General features: G+C 38.8%; 2 protein-coding genes across 3 annotated transcripts; both read left to right on the top strand.

Annotated features, from left to right (window-relative positions):
- The first annotated feature begins 1,453 nt into the window (after positions 1-1,453).
- On the top strand, positions 1,454-12,127 carry LOC134663086 (protein rolling stone-like). The gene is made up of 4 exons (XM_063519414.1): positions 1,454-2,073; positions 9,620-9,733; positions 10,461-10,647; positions 11,760-12,127. The coding sequence occupies exons 1-4, from the start codon at positions 1,761-1,763 to the stop codon at positions 11,944-11,946; spliced, it is 801 nt and encodes a 266-aa protein (XP_063375484.1). The 5' UTR covers positions 1,454-1,760; the 3' UTR covers positions 11,947-12,127.
- A 2,266-nt stretch (positions 12,128-14,393) lies between these two features.
- On the top strand, positions 14,394-16,624 carry LOC134663084 (protein rolling stone-like). Of its 2 annotated transcripts, XM_063519410.1 has the most exons (4): positions 14,394-14,884; positions 15,122-15,232; positions 15,587-15,776; positions 16,363-16,624. In XM_063519410.1, the coding sequence occupies exons 1-4, from the start codon at positions 14,572-14,574 to the stop codon at positions 16,595-16,597; spliced, it is 849 nt and encodes a 282-aa protein (XP_063375480.1). In that variant the 5' UTR covers positions 14,394-14,571; the 3' UTR covers positions 16,598-16,624. The 2 variants fall into 2 exon arrangements, with proteins under 2 accessions (XP_063375480.1, XP_063375481.1); XM_063519411.1 differs by lacking the exon at positions 15,122-15,232.

Genomic DNA, 16,624 nt, shown 5'->3' with positions numbered 1-16,624 from the left:
ATCCAGCTACGGCAGCTACCTACTACAAATCTATTTCAACTGTACATTTTGGGTCCACAATATTTCGTACTCATTTTCAAGTTTATCCCTCGTCTATGTTAAAAGTAATCATTAGGTTTAGGACATGGGCACTAAAGACTGTGATAGAATTATTAAAGCCTACTGTGATTTTAGACTTTTGCTGACGATTATTTTAAGCTGTCAGCTAAGTTTGTCCATTGCACTTAAATGCAGCAAAAGTATCAACGGATTAAATAAAATTGCGGTGAATTTTAAAAGATGATACCTACTTCATAGGTACTTTGATTGGGATAAGTAATAGGTCAAGCAAATTATATTGAGGTGAATGGAACAAATTATGAGTGAATGGAATTGCATGCACTACTTACTAGACAAATATGAACTCAAATTTAAAAATAAGAATGAGACCGGAGATTTCATGTTTTATTCAAGTCATTCTCATGTAATGGTGCAATTTCTGTAATAATTTACTTGTTTTAAACGTTATAATGTAATATGAGCTCAATTACGTTTTATTTATTTTGCGACTGTAAAATAAGGCTATTTTTGTATGAACTAACTAAAGGATAAATAAATAAAAATGTTTTAGAACTTTAGAATATGAATTCATCTAGGTTATAAGGGTTACAAGTTGTTACAATTATTTTTTAAACATACTTAAATGAATTTTGGTTTTCTATCAATAAAAATCACACCTAATTCAATAGGTACATGTGTTTGATAAAAATCTAACATATCATCACGTAATTTTTTTATAGCCTTATCATTTTCGCGTAAGTATGAGTACATAGAATAATTAAAGAATTTTAAAACTTAGAAAACTTCTGTACCTATTTAATTTGTCTTATTAGTTAGTCAGAGTTAACAGACGTTTTTCAATAACGGCAACGCGTTTAGTTGGTAGACAAAAAACTGTACCACTACAACAATGATCAGTAATGTATTTGTTGTCTTTCGCAGTTACATTTTTTAGCCCTTAATTGCTAAGTCAGGCAAAATATTACTCGTACTCATAATATAATAACAACATATCAAATCAGTTAATACACGACTAGACATTTTTAGATAAGTCTCACTTATAACGCTTATCTTTCCAAGAGTTCTTCAAAGGATACTGGCAAGGTAAGCAGGTGAGGATAACTATGTAGTAGGTATTTAAGTAAAGTATTGTTTTTTAATCATTCAAATGATTTCAACTACGCTAGTGACTCCTTAAAACAAAAGCACTTACATGCGTGTGAATCAGATGCTTCTGGCTAAAATATGACATACTTAACAATATTTTGATTATAGGTATATATGTATCAGTATTATGTTTGAAACTAATAGGAAAAATCGTCAAGAAGTTTGGATCGTAGAGATTGTACACTCATATCATTTCAGCGTTCATTCTTTGGAATAACATATAAAATAAGATATTTTATCAATGAAACTATTCATTTCAATTTGAAAAATAACTTATAAAGGGCTACAGCTCTGATGTGAACGAACGTATTCCGGCCAGACTAGATAACAACATTCTGAATCAGTGCTAGCTTTTTAAAGGAAATTGTTACTCAAATTCCCGATTATATCACATAATCTGATAAGCACTCGCACTGTATCACCCTTCGAACGTGAAACAGCAACAACAATGCGATGATTCGATCGCCGACAAGCGCAAAAACGTATCGCAGATAACATTATTAAGTATTTTCTACGTGAGTGCGGCGGTCCCTGTGTCCTAAATCTAAATAAAAATGGGCGTGAAAAAATATTTCAAAAAAGAGTTTCAAGCGTCGAATTTCAACTTGGAACATGATATTACTCCTGATTTTTATTTAGGATGCTGGCAGACAAACCGATCGTGTGTGCCTTTGTTGTGTTTGCGTGCGATATTGTGTGCCGGGAATATAGCTATAGTGATAGCGTCCTGGGTGGTGTTGGCTGATTTGTTGACTAGCCACGGGTTTTGGTGGATCTATCTGACGCAATGGGGCATCCTTGCTAATGCCCTAACTTCGATATTTGCGTTTGCAATATCTCTTAAAGTTTACTTGGGTGGTCCTATAGGTGAGTAAAAATATTTGATTTAAATTTAAGTAATCGTTTCTTAGTTTGTAACTACCTACAAGAATAAGGTATGTTTAGAGCTAGACTAGGAATCTTCTAGACTGAGTTTAGAGCAATTATTTCATGAAACCGATGCTGCCAAAAATACGGGGGTGCGGGGGGACGAGGTGAGCGAATCCCGTGCCGTGATTGGTCCGTTCAAAGACACGGACCAATCACGGCACGGGAGTGACTCGAAGATGGAGTAAAACTACCGTATAAGTGGCAGAGGGGGTAGCGTTACTATGCTCAGTCTAGAGAATTCCTATGGTTTAGACTTTAGAGCAATCGATACGTTTACAGTCAATCTTACAAAAAAGTGACAATGAAGACGATGTACCTGGGTGAATCAACTTTTTAGTGTTCACCATCACACGTACAGAGACCCTGATCGATAATACAAAATTAAATAACAGTAATGAGTTTTTTAGTATTCCGTTATGTTCCTATTAATATTATCTAGCATTTTATTACAAAACATTTTATTTTGTTTACAATTTACCCGTTCTATATTGGTTGTCCATGTTAAACAGACTCTGGCGCAGTGGTTGGCACGTGTTGAAGATCTTGTGATTAAATAAAACTGATGTCTTCTGAATATCACGTTGTTTTATTTTAATAATCGACAATGAAAAATTGATTTAAAAACTTGTATAAATAAAATTGTATAGGTAAAATAAAATAAAATAGGGACGACACAAATTGGGCAGCTAGTGGGCGGAAGCCATGTTTAAAAGGAGACCGGATACAGATCAGTGACAGTAAATGTCATCTTTGACTTGTCGCTGGTGGAGAATAGACAACTAGAATATATTTTTAACACTCCTCCTTATTCTCTACCTTCGACAAGAGTACACATACATATTAATATCACAATTTAAACATTTCTATATTATGAATTCACCATGCATGTCTCCTATCATTTACATACAATAACAAAAAAATAAGATGGATAGATAGCCCTGTAAGATCACTTGTTATACATTTTTAATACTCAATTCAGATATACAACTTTTATGCTTTACAGTACTCAAGGGTTTTGTTAGCACATCTGCTACCATCTTCTCTGTTGGTAGGTATTTTACATTAATTAAACCTTGTTGAATTAGATCTTTTACGAAATGGTAGCGCAAGTCTATGTGTTTTGTTCTTTTGTGTGAATATTCCTTTACGAGTAACAATTTCTGTGCACTTTGGTTATCATTGTATACTGTTGCATCTATAGGTTTGTCAACAATTTCAGTCATGAAATTTCGAACAAAGCATATATCTTTGCATACATCACCAATTGCCAAGTATTCCGATTCCGTACTCGATAAAGCAATGCAACGCTGCTTCCTGGCTTCCCAATTAACAACGTTGCCACCAATTTTAACAACAAAACCAGTGTATGACTTGCGATCATACAAATCGTTGGCCCAGTCTGCATCTGTGTAGGCACATATATTTAAATTATCCCCTTTACAAAAATAAAGTCCATAATTTACTGTACCTGCAAGATATCTTAATATACGCTTAGCAGCACGCCAATGATCCATACCAAAGCAAGTGTTATATTGACCAAGCTGACTACAAGCATATGATATGTCAGGACGGGTACAAACTGATAAGTACATCAATGAACCTAGTAATTGCCTATACTTATATATATTTCATCTAAACATTTGTCCGACTTATCAAGCTTAGAATTAATAGCCATGGGAGTAGATACCGGCTTACACTCTGTCATATTAAACTTAGTCAATAAACGTTTAATATAGTCTGATTGATCTAAAATTAAAGAACCCTTTCGTCTAGTAACATTTATGCCTAAACAGTTTTTAAGCTGACCTAAATGTCTAATTTCAAAATGTTTTTCCAAAAGCTCCAATACACTATTTATACAGTTATTATGGAAAACATAAAAATCATCAACATATAAAGCAAGTATTACATATTCACTTTGAGTTCTTTTTACATAAATACAGGGCTCACATTTGCTCTGTTTATATCCATTAGTACACAACACATTATGAATTTTAGCATTCCATACACGACTAGCTTGTTTCAGCCCATAAATGCTTTTCTTTAATTTACATATTTTATCATTATTATTTGTACAATTAAAGCCTTGCGGCTGTTCCATAAAAATAGTCTCCTCTAGTTCGCCATTTAAAAAAGCTGTTGTAACGTCAATATGATTACATTGCAAATCTAGTTCTGTAGCTAGAGAGAAAAGAATTCTTAATGTTGAGTGCCTAACTACAGGTGAAAAGGTATCTGTGTAATCTATTCCCTGCTTCTGTGTAAAACCACGGGCAACTAGTCTCGCTTTATATTTATTAAATTTACCCGCAGCATCATATTTTCGTTTGAAAACCCATTTGCATTTTATGACGTTTGCTTTCTTAGGCCGATCAACTAATTCCCACACACCATTTTTGAGAAGAGCTTCATACTCACAGTTTATTGCTTTGCTCCATTCTTCTTTGTCAGGTGAGGACATAGCCTCTTCGTAGGAAACAGGATCGTCCGGCGAATTAGCCTCTGCTAGCATACCTGATAAGTCGTAGTCATCCATTTTCTGTGGTAATTTGCCTCTGGTACTACGTACAGGGCGTTGAGGGCATGACGCGTCATCATCTGATGATGCAGTCGACCCTCCTCCTTGACACCCAACTTCCGGCTCAGGCAGAGAAGTGTGTCCCTCACCATTGTCGGAAGCACTGTCTTCGCCAGTACAGTACTGATCAGTCAGTGGTGACCACGCTGGTGGTGTTATCTCCTGATCTGAAACATCAGAAGAGCTAGCATTAGAAACATTTTCAGAGACATTATCAGACTTATCGCTAATATCACAGTTGATCAATTTATTTGAAATTTCATCATTATGAATATTATGATCATTTGAATTTAAAATTGTATTATCATAAAAAATAAAATGCTCTTTATTGGCTTGCCCTAACTCACTATTTTGTTTGTTCTTTCCATAGAACTCATTTTCAATAAAGGAAACATTCCTTGAATAAATGACTACTCTAGGATCAGATGGATCACTTAGTCTATACCCCTTACAAGTTTCTCCATAGCCTACAAAAACGTAGGGCTTGGCCTTAGCATCAAGCTTACGCCGTTTCTGTTTAGGAACAAGAGAATATGCAACGCAGCCAAATACGCGAAGATGACTAAGATCTATAGGAGATCCAGTCCATTCACATTCAGGAACCTTGTTCGCCAATGCACTGGTAGGGCTTCTGTTTTTCAGGTATATTGCCGTCATTACACTTTCTCCCCAGTAGCGATTGGATAGACCGGATTCCTGCAACATAGCTCGTGCTTTTTCAAAAAGAGTCCTATTTACGCGTTCAGATACACCATTTTGGCTTGGGCTATAAGGCACAGAAGTTTGGTGTACTATACCTTCCTTCTTTAGGAAACTTGTAAGTTCATTGTTGCAATATTCAGTTCCATTATCAGTGCGAAGAACTTTTATTTGCAACCCTGTTTGCTTCTCAACCATATTCTTAAAGTTAATAAAGTGTGAACTCACCTCATTTTTCGACTTCATGAGGTAGCCAAAAGTCTTCCTCGTACAGTCGTCGGTGAATGTTAACAAGAAGCGGGCTCCGCCCCATGTGCTGACTTGCATTGGCCCAGCAACATCGGAATGGATCAATTCTAGTGGAGTAGCAGCGCGTCTTGAGCTTGCCACGGGATAAGATGCCTCATGCATCTTGCCCGCCAGGCAAGAGACGCAACTGCGCAGGCAATTGTCTTTTTCCTGTAAAACAACACCAGAACACTGATCCCCATCACCTAGCATGCGTATACTTGCTGTATTGAGATGTCCGAGCCTAAAATGCCACAAGCTCAATGGCAAAGAATCAGCCTTGAAGGCACTCACTGTCTCCTGCCTAGGATGCAGGAGCTTGGAGTTTGCCTGGGGTAAGGACCTGCCTTGTTCGATTTGATATTTATAAAGCCCATTAACTTTTGTAGCAGAGAAAACTGGGTTGCCTGTAGTTTTACAGTTTCTATAAATATTGCATACATCTTTGGAAAAAACAACCACATAACCTTTTTGAGTCATTTGACTCACAGACATTAAATTGTTAGAGAGACTGGGAATGATTAAAACATTTTGCAAGGTAACTGATTCAGAGAGAGGAACCTTACCGATAGACTCACTGCGGATGTGTTGGCCGTTGGCTATGGAGATATTGCAGACGTTTTCTTTAATATCCATAGCAAGGCTTCCATCATTCACCATGTGCTGAGAGGCTCCGCTGTCAATTATGAAGTCTGATGCTGTAGTTGTGACGGCGGAGAATGCAGCGGCAAACATTGTATGTCCATCTGTCTCGCTGCTATTCTGTTCCCTTTTCTTTTTGAAGCAGCGTTTCACCACGTGCCCCTGCCTTTTACAGTAGGTGCAGGTCACATTTTTCTTCTTCTTGCTTGTCGCGGTGTAAGCAGACGACGCTGTCTCGGTGTTCCTACGGTGCTCCTCTTGTAAAAGTCTCATGCGGACCACATCCGAACTTAAGGTACTAGTCAGACACGCAGTCTCGAGGCTGGATACCAATACGTCATATTCTTGAGGCAGACCAGACAACAGGATCTCGGCGACCTCTTCATCATCCACCTTTTTGTCTATGTCTTCTAATTGTTGTACTAAGACCATGACGTTGTTGATGTAGTCCGACATTGATGCGAATTGGCCGTACTCGACCCGATGCAGCTTACGCAGTAGGAGAACCCTTCGGTATAATCCTTTATTTTCGTAGCACTCCGCAAGTTTGTCCCATGCAGCCTTCGATGTGGTGCAGTTACGCACGTGTTGGTATAGGGCCGGTTGGAGCGACAAACTTATGCGCGCCAGCGCCTTCGCGTCGCGATCCGCATCGGTGTCCGTGCCTTCTACGCACTTCCACAGACCTTCCAATGTTAAAACCATTTTCACCGCAAACTTCCACGGAATGTAGGTATCGATGCCAGTCAATCTCTCTATTGAGGTTATGTGTCCGCCTAAATTTGATGCCAATCTCGACATGTTTTCTGAAGACATCGTTGAAATGTTTATGTAAGATTTTCAGTCTTGATCTCACTTCACAAAGAATCTTCAATAATCTGGGTATAATAACCTGTTAAACAGACTCTGGCGCAGTGGTTGGCACGTGTTGAAGATCTTGTGATTAAATAAAACTGATGTCTTCTGAATATCACGTTGTTTTATTTTAATAATCGACAATGAAAAATTGATTTAAAAACTTGTATAAATAAAATTGTATAGGTAAAATAAAATAAAATAGGGACGACACAAATTGGGCAGCTAGTGGGCGGAAGCCATGTTTAAAAGGAGACCGGATACAGATCAGTGACAGTAAATGTCATCTTTGACTTGTCGCTGGTGGAGAATAGACAACTAGAATATATTTTTAACAGTCCAAAAGACCAAAAGTTGGTTTTCAATAGTAGGACAGATTGTCCCCGTGCAACAGTGCACCATAAAACTTTGTATCATAAAAAAATACTGTTGTGGAATTGGTATTTAAACACATAATCTTGTTTATGGATAAGTATACTTAATAAAACATACCGATTTATTATATTTGCGTTAGTAGGTTTATGAATTTAATTGCCTTTTAATTTTGTCCCTTTAATTATCCACGCCATGCATGTCAACTGGACAACCATAAATTAGTTATGAAATCTAAATATATATAACGTATTAAGATACTTGACAACAAGTTCAAATTTCTGGTAAGCAGATAGGCCTACCCGTCATTTTGATTACACGAAACTCGCGGCGTCAGTCGGTCGAGTACTGTTGGAGAGCGTGGGTGGCTTTATTGCATGTCCATCGGACCACTGGCACAAATACATAAATACTTGACACAGTACAATAAATGACATTGTGCCAGATACTATTTTATATATATTTTACCGTAAGGGTGAAACAAACACAAAAAATCCTTAATATTTATTATACGGCTGAAAGTTTTAGAAAAGTCCCTCAGACAACTAGTCACTTGGACAACGGAAGTGGTTGTCCGTAGGACATTTTGGTTGTCCCTTGGACAAAAACGACGAGATAAGATTTTTTATAAGGTATGAAATAAATTTAATTATCTATCAGAAAGCACTAACATACATATATATATGTTAATGCTTTCTGATATTTTTTTAAATTTGTTTCATTTAGTACCCTCTTTAAGATTTATTATTAATATTTCCATTGGACAACCAGATATGTCTATGGGACAACTAAGTTGTCCCTTAATTGAAAACCACATATCATTATTTTATTACTTTTTAAATTCAAGAGCAGTTCATAAATGTTTAAAGATACAATATCAAAATATAAAAGAAAGTAGCAGGAGCAATTTTCTTACATTACTATAACTATTCCGCGTTTAAATTAAAAAGTTCCGATTCTGTTAAATAAGAGTTGTCCAGGGGACACTTTTAAGGGATATATTGTGAGATTTCGTGAGATATATGCCATATACAGGGTGCTTCCTGTAACAGTTGCTGAACAAATGTTGGTCAGTTTGAGGAGTACAGCCTTTAGTTTAATTTATTGCTCCTGTTACAGGAAGCACCCTGTATAATGATAACATATTAAACTCCATTGTTTAATGAATGTAAGTATAATAATTTTTAAACAATAATTGATATCTAGTTTGTTTAAAAATACTTTTGGAGAGTGGCCCAGGGGACAGGGCTGATCTGGGCTGGTGAACATTTTTAGCCAAATTCACTAAATTCTTAAAGAAACAGCTCTGCTGTGTGCATAATCATAAACAAGAGAACATAATCTTTAGAATAAAATATATAAATATAGAAAATAAGAACTAAAAATAAAAATCCAGAATTTCATCATGTGGACATTTAAAAGTTGATTCACCCACCTATAGTAGCAATTAACTCTTCGTTATTTGAACATTGTATGCTTGTAAAATTTGCATAACACCCTTACTTCGATGTCCCGAGAAGGTGTAAAAAAACATACCTAACACTAAAACAATATGCTCATAGCTCGTTACAAGTTTTTATTTTATTTAATGCGAGCTGATAGGATCAACATGAATTCTTAAGAGGATAGTAGAGGACGCCTTTTCATACAAACGTAGTCCCTATTTTCCTCTCTAATGAATGATTATAGCTTTGGTTAATATACAACCTGGGTTCGAATCCCGGTAATGGCAGTTATTTGTGTGATGAGCACAGATATTTGTTTCTGAGTCTTGGGTATTTTCTATGTATTCGTACCATATTATGTATATCGTTGTCTGAGTATCCACAACACAAGCCTTCTTGCGCTTACTGTGGGACTTAGTCAATATGTGTAAGAATGTCCTACAATATTTAGTTAAGTTTTTATTTATTTACATGAGAAGACACTATGGAGATACAGAAAATAAAGACTAACCTTTGTATGAAGAAACCGTACTCCTTAATATTTGTACTATTACGCATATTTGAATAAAGCTCTGCAAAAAAATTTAAAACTTGTCTTTTTCAGATAGTGCTTTTGGTCTCCCGTGGTACATAAAATTATACTGGTTCCTGTTTAATGCTTCAGTGCCGATGGCTTTTATGATAACCGTATTTTACTGGACTTTCCTCAATGCAGAGTGTAAATATATTTTTCTATAAGTTAATATCTCTAGGTATTAATACTGCATGGTACTGGGACAGTTTTCATGGAAAGTTTTCATTAAGCTCTACTTTCAAGATTTTTTCATATTTTTTTGGACGTATGGTTCAAAAGTTAGAGGGGGAGGGTAAGCATTTTTTTCGACGCGATGCGCACACGAGTTATTTTATGACTTTTAAGACAACATTTAGAACGCGCCGCTATAATGAAGGTGTAAGTATAGTATACACTGTTTACGAAGTTTCCGGATTATTATGTCTCTTTTCGAACCCATTTGACTGGATTACCTATAAGTAATAAATCAATTTTTTAACAAGCAGTTTCGTCTGTGAGCGATATTCCAAATTTTATATTAAAGAAAAAAATGGAAAAAGTTATGCTTCCGGCAGGATTTGAACCCGCAACCTCCGCAATCCGTGCGTTGCTCTTAACCAATTGAGCTATGGAAGCCTACCAGGACATCGCAAATCTTTCCATCCCTTCCTTTATGCATACACGCCATAAGGGTGGCGTATAGCGACATCTACCGAAAGACGATTACATCTTTTGACGGCACCGGAGTCTCAAGTTGCATTGAGAATTCACCAGTAACAATGTGCTAACCCATACTAAATCAAGTCCGGCCGGAAGCGTAACTTTTTCCATTTTTTCCTTTAATATAAAATTTATAAGTAATAAGTTATAAATTTTGAAATTTTTGTTCTAGTTGATATACCCGGCTTGGATGCGACGATGGATATATTTTCTCACGGCATCAACTCTGTGACGATGTTTTTGCTATTGATCACCGCGAGGCACCCGACCCGTCTGCTGCACTTTTACCACGCGGTGGCGTTTGGCATATTATACCTCGTGTTCAGCCTGATCTACTACTTTGCTGGAGGACTTGATTCGTAAGATATCATCTGGTTAGAGTAATAACCCAGCAAAAGGGTCTAAAACAATAAAAAATATATTTATTTTTAGTATGTATCAGAACAAAAGGCCAAGAAAGAGACCCATTAATGTTTAAGTCATACTGAGCAACTTTTACTATGGGACCAGCCCCGTAATCGCGAATAAAACTGACTCTCCTATAGGAAATTTCAACATCAGACCAGCAAAATGTATGAAACATCCAATTTTTTTTTCCGCTGTTTCGGGGTTGGTCCCATAGTAAAAGTTGCTCAGTAATCTCAGTATGACTTAAACATTAATGGGTCTCTTTCTTGGCCTTTCGTTCTGATACATATTGTATACCTATCACAAAAGTAAAACACTTTCTGTCACATTCTCGAGTCACGCTGGGAAGCAAGAGTCAGAGTGTCTTGCAAAATCGGGTGATTAATAACAACAATTATTTTTTACCACTACTTATTATTAGCACCAACGGTCACAACGTAAGGTTGAATCGCGTCACTTTTTAGGGTCCCGTACCCAAAGGGTAAAAACGGGACCCTATTACTAAGACTCCGCTGTCCGTCCGTCCGTCCGTCCGTCTGCCACCAGGCTGTATCTCACGAACCGTAATAGCTAGACAGTTGAAATTTTCGCAGATGATGTATTTCTGTTGCCGCTATAACAACAAATACTAAAAACAGAATAAAATAAAGATTTAAGTGGGGCTCCCATACAACAAACGTGATTTTTGACCAAAGTTAAGCAATGTCGGGCGGGGTCAGTACTTGGATGGGTGACCGTTTTTTTGCTTGTTTTGCTCTATTTTTTGTTGATGGTGCGGAATCCTCCGTGCGCGAGTCCGACTCGCACTTTGCCGGTTTATTATAGTTACTTGATGCAAGAGATTGAGGTTTTATCATTATCTCTATCGTTAGCTCAGGTTCTATATTTACTTATACTATTCCGTGGCTAAGATTTATTAATTTCAAAGGACTCACATATGTTGCTTCCACATCAGTGTTAACTATATTTACTTTAAAAGCGTTAATTATGAATAAAGCCTCATCCCCAGTAATCATCAGTATATAGAGCATTAATCACTTATTTTGTCCAATTTCGTTTCCAGGAGCGGGAACCCCTGGATATATCCCATGTTGGATTGGTCAAATCCCGGCCCTACGGTCGCGGTGGTGGTTGGAGTGGCCATCGGGCTCATTATACTGCACGGACTGGTCACTCTCTTATCGCTGTGCAGGAACCACTTCAGTCAGCGGTTCAGGAAGGAAAATAGATCTTTCTCGGTTTCTGGATGAAAGTAATAAAGCCTTTTTTTTTTTTTTTTTTTTTTGACGGAGTGGGAATGCATTTACGCACGGTGTGTGGGACTCGCCGCTCCTTGTCCCTCTCTTGGCGAGAGGGGGGGAGAAATTGGCCCTACCCACTAAACCCACTCCGGCGTTTCATCCTCTTTGCCGTTCGTGAGGGCACACTGGGATCGATATCATACCACCACGGCGCCCTCCGGCAGCCCCGGCTTATCGCCAGGGCACCCTCACAATGCAGGGGGGGGGGGATCAGAAACGCTTGATCCCCACCCCTACGACGTGTGTGGGGCCGTGCAATGCAGGTTCGGTACCCGCCGGCCCCACTAGGGCTCGAGGCGAGCATATGCCCTTCGCCTTCGACCCTGCCGCCTGCGTCGAAGAGGAAGCGCGTCAGCAGCCGCTTCTCGCTCCCTTTCCGCCTCCTCCTTCTGCGACATAACCTCTTCGCAGAAGGAGGCCACCGCTTCCCATTTCCTCTCGCTACCCAGCATCGCCGCTATTATGCTGTGTAGCGAGAGGTCCGCCACCCCCGTCGCTGCCCTGAGGGAAGCTCTTTCCACGGCCCAGCGATTACACTCCTCCAGAGTGTGCTGAGCCGTGTCATCCGCCGCGCCACATTCGTGGCACTGAGGCCCCGGCTCCCTCTGTATTTTGTGCAGGTAGTGTCCAAAACAGCCGTGTCCGGACACCACCTGCGTCACCCTATATGTCAGGGCCCCCTTGCCCCGATCCACCCACTCGTCCATTATCGGGAGAATAGCCCCTATGGTTCGGGTTCCATAGTGGCTATCCTCCAAGGCCTCCCTCCATCTCTCTCGCAGGCGCTCCGCGGCTCCCCGCATCACCCTCTCGGCCTCCTCCGCGTCTGGGAGCTCCCCACGCCCCCTGGCTTCCGCCCTCAGCCGGTACCTGTCCGCCAGCACCCCTGCGTCCAGCTCCCAAGGCGGGGTGCCGGCAAGGAGGCATGCTGCTGCGTGAGAGGTGGTGCGGTAGGCCCTCACCATCCTCTGGGCCAGCACCCTCTGTGGCCGACGGAGCAATGCCCTCGCGCGTCCCGTCAGTCGTCCAGCCCAAATTGGCGCTCCGTAGAGCGCCATGCTCCGGACGATCCCCGCATATAGCCGCCTACATGGGGCATTCGGCCCCCCCAGATTAGGCAGTAGGCGGCCCAGAGCCGAGGCAGCACCAACGAGACGAGGAGCCAGTCTCGCAAAAGCCTGCAAAGTGTGTAGTAAATTAATTAAGTAGTTGAGGTGTTTAGGATAAGGGTCGGATTAGTTAAATTAAAGACAAATGAATGTTTAATTCGACAAATTGTTAGTGACAGTTAAATGATCAACAACATCGTAATTTATACTTTTTCGTTTGCTAACATGTTTTGCTGCTTTAGTTGTCACTACCTATAAGGTAAACAATGTGTACTGGCGCTCGACGGGGTCCCAGTACATGCCATCTTGATACTTAAGTCATTGTCAATAGAGGTGACAGCAGGGTGTCATCTATTGGGCATTAGCATGTCGAGCACTAGTACGTTTACCTTATGCCTATTTGATGCTGATAGTTACATTAGGTACATTATTTCAAAGACTGCAAATGGTGACTCTAAATTAATGGGTGAAATATGTGATCCACCTATCGACCCTAAGGTTTGTCGAGTTACCTATATGACGAAAAGGCAACTTTGCCTTGTCTTGACAAAGATAAAAATCACTTTCAAATCTTTTGTAGACACAGTCTAGTTTTTTTATTAGTAAGCTCCGGTTTTCTTTGTTAAAATCGGTGATATTTCTATATAAGAGAGAAATAGATTTGTAAAGTTATAGTCGTCATATGACTCACATGTGTGTTTTGGGATCAACCGCCGTAACCGAGCCACGCTGTTATGTCGTCGCCCAAATCTAATATTTAATTGGTCTTTGGTTTTTATTTGTAGTATTTTTTATGTTGTAGTTTCACAGTGCCTTGGTTTTTACTGTAATGCTGTGTAACTTAATTTGAGTAATTAATAAATAAATAATCACAGATCAATTTATAAGTGACTTTTACTGATCTGATTTACAGATCATATAAGTATGACTTGTGTTTTAATTAAAATGTAAGTACATCTACGATATAGCAATGCTTTCTTTTTCTTTTTAGAGTTATAACTGATTTCTTATTTTTATGTAGGTAATGAAGAACGGAGCAATAAACTATTTGATATAAATATATTGTATACCTATTGTTCTTGCCCTTGAGAAAACATAATCACACACCTCAATTACAATATAAATATATTATTTATTAGGTAAAATAACCTATATGTAAGTACCTACAGTTACATATAGTTTTAGGCAATCTTGGAAACATAAATGAATCATATTAATTAGCTGTAAATATTATCTATACGAGTATGGCTGTGCCTAATAGTTATAAAAAACGTTGCGCACCTCATGCACCTTTGATATATGTGCCTAAGATACCACTGTGTTGCTTTGGCACTGATTGCTGAGAGTGAGTCAACCCGATAACACGCGATGCCATATCGATTCGTAGTAAAAGATAAGACGATAGTGAGTGCCGAATATTACACCTAATGTTAGTATCGCGTAACCTTAATATTTTGGCACTACCATGAGCGCGATAAAACGGTATTTTAAAGAAGAGGCAAAAGTGCAGATGCTAGTACTAGGGCATCCCAAACCGTCGGACTTTTACCTCAGTGTTTGGCAAACAACTCGTTCCGCGGTCCCACTTCTCATTTGGCGGTCGTTTCTATTTCTAGTGTCACTTGGAGTTGCACTCGCGTCTCTAACTCTTTATATATTGGCGTCAAAAGCAGGATATTGGTTTATTTACCTTACGCATTGGGGTCTCACGATAAACACATTTGCCACTGGATTTGCAGTTGCTGTCTCCGCGCGCTGCTATCTCTATGGACCAATAAGTGAGTAACTTAATTAGTTTTCTTATTATTTAGTATACACAATAGTGCAAATTGTATGACCCTACTGTCTTATTATTCTTTAATAGTTTGGATTTATGTTCATATTTGGGTAAACTAGGTATTTTCTACTCACAAGTTGTGTACTACTGAATAAATAAACAATAGTGCCTAAACAACAACAGAAGCAATGTTTCTTTCAGTTTAAATTTCTTGACTTTGCTAATATTGTTTTGGCAGGCGGCGAGTTTCTTTTACCATGGTACGTGAAGATCTACTGGGTGTTTTACAACGCGGCTATTCCCCTTGCCTTCCTCATTACCATATTTTACTGGACAATACTCCATGGATGTAAGTTTTTTTTGATAATACAATATAATATATCGTCAAAATCTAGGCATAGATATCGGTATTTCTAATAGAAACAAATCTAATTTGAGACGTCGCTGGTGATACTAGACCTTTTGCTCATGCTGCGAGTCTTCCAAAGGCATAAAATATAGCTCAGTTGGTTGAGCAATTATTAAGTACTAGTTCATCCTGGTCGAGCGTCTATTAAATTTTCCTAGTAATAGGTATATATTTATATTACAATTTTAAATTCTTATTACACATCAGGTAATGTTTCTACGTGAGTAGGTAAATATAGCGTGTTGAGTAAATTCAATAAGTCGGTCACAGATTAAATTTCTTGACAACTTTCAGTGGAAGAAGAAGAGGAGTTGAACCATGCCCTAGATGTGTCTGTTCACGGCGTGAACTCGCTGGTGATGTTCGGACTCCTCATCAGTGCATCCCAACCCTCGCGGATGTGGCACATTTATCAGCCGCTTCAATTTGCCATTATCTACGTGATCTTCAGCGCAATTTATTATGCTGCTGGTGGAGTTGATCCGTAAGGAACCGTTTATAGAACTGAGTTTGTGTAAAAACATTTACTGATTTATTAAGTCGACCTCGTTAACCTTTAAATTTTAAAAATTATATTAGAAATTAAAATAATCTAATCTTATAAGCACTTTCTGGCTTGCTACGTAGGTACACTCTATCTGACTCTAGACCCTAGGAGCCCGATTCGGATTATGGACTAGATATCTATTAGATAGCTATTATATATCACAAAGATACGACAACGATATTTTTAAGATCTAGTCTGTCAAGTTTGACATTTCCGCGATTCTGAAGATACTCTTGACTGCTCTTGAACGATTTCCACAATGTATAAAACGTCTCGTTTTGTATTTTTAGAGCTCATAACAATTTTGAAACGATCTTACTACGATAATTTAACGTAAAATTGGTGATTGGTTGCCCGAATTGAGCTGTAAAAGATATCTAGTTGAAATCTAAACTATCAGGTATCTAGTACATATCGTATCGTTCTCTTCTCTAGAACGGATATTGTTTTCCGAATACCGCGGTATATTAAAGAAATAAAATATCACCTTCCAGTATTTTATATAATTTGATTTGTGTTACAGGAACGGAAATAGATGGATTTACTCCGTTGTTGATTGGTCATCACCAGGAACGACGATAGGCCTGGTAGCCTTGACGGGGCTCCTACTAGCGGTGCTGCACTTCGTGGTGATGGGGCTGGCGGTCGCACGAGACGCGCTGGCTTCCAAGTTGTTTCATGACTCGGTTACAGTACACGGGGCGGAGGGGGTACCGCTAAGGCGACGGCCAAGTCAGTTACATACCTCAAATGCATAGATCCGATGATATTATCACTTCGAATAC

This window comes from Cydia amplana, chromosome 4 (assembly GCF_948474715.1).
Source record: "Cydia amplana chromosome 4, ilCydAmpl1.1, whole genome shotgun sequence".
Classification (NCBI taxonomy): domain Eukaryota; kingdom Metazoa; phylum Arthropoda; class Insecta; order Lepidoptera; family Tortricidae; genus Cydia; species Cydia amplana.
Note: the sequence above shows the minus strand (reverse complement) of the source record. Positions and strands in the feature narration are given on the sequence as shown.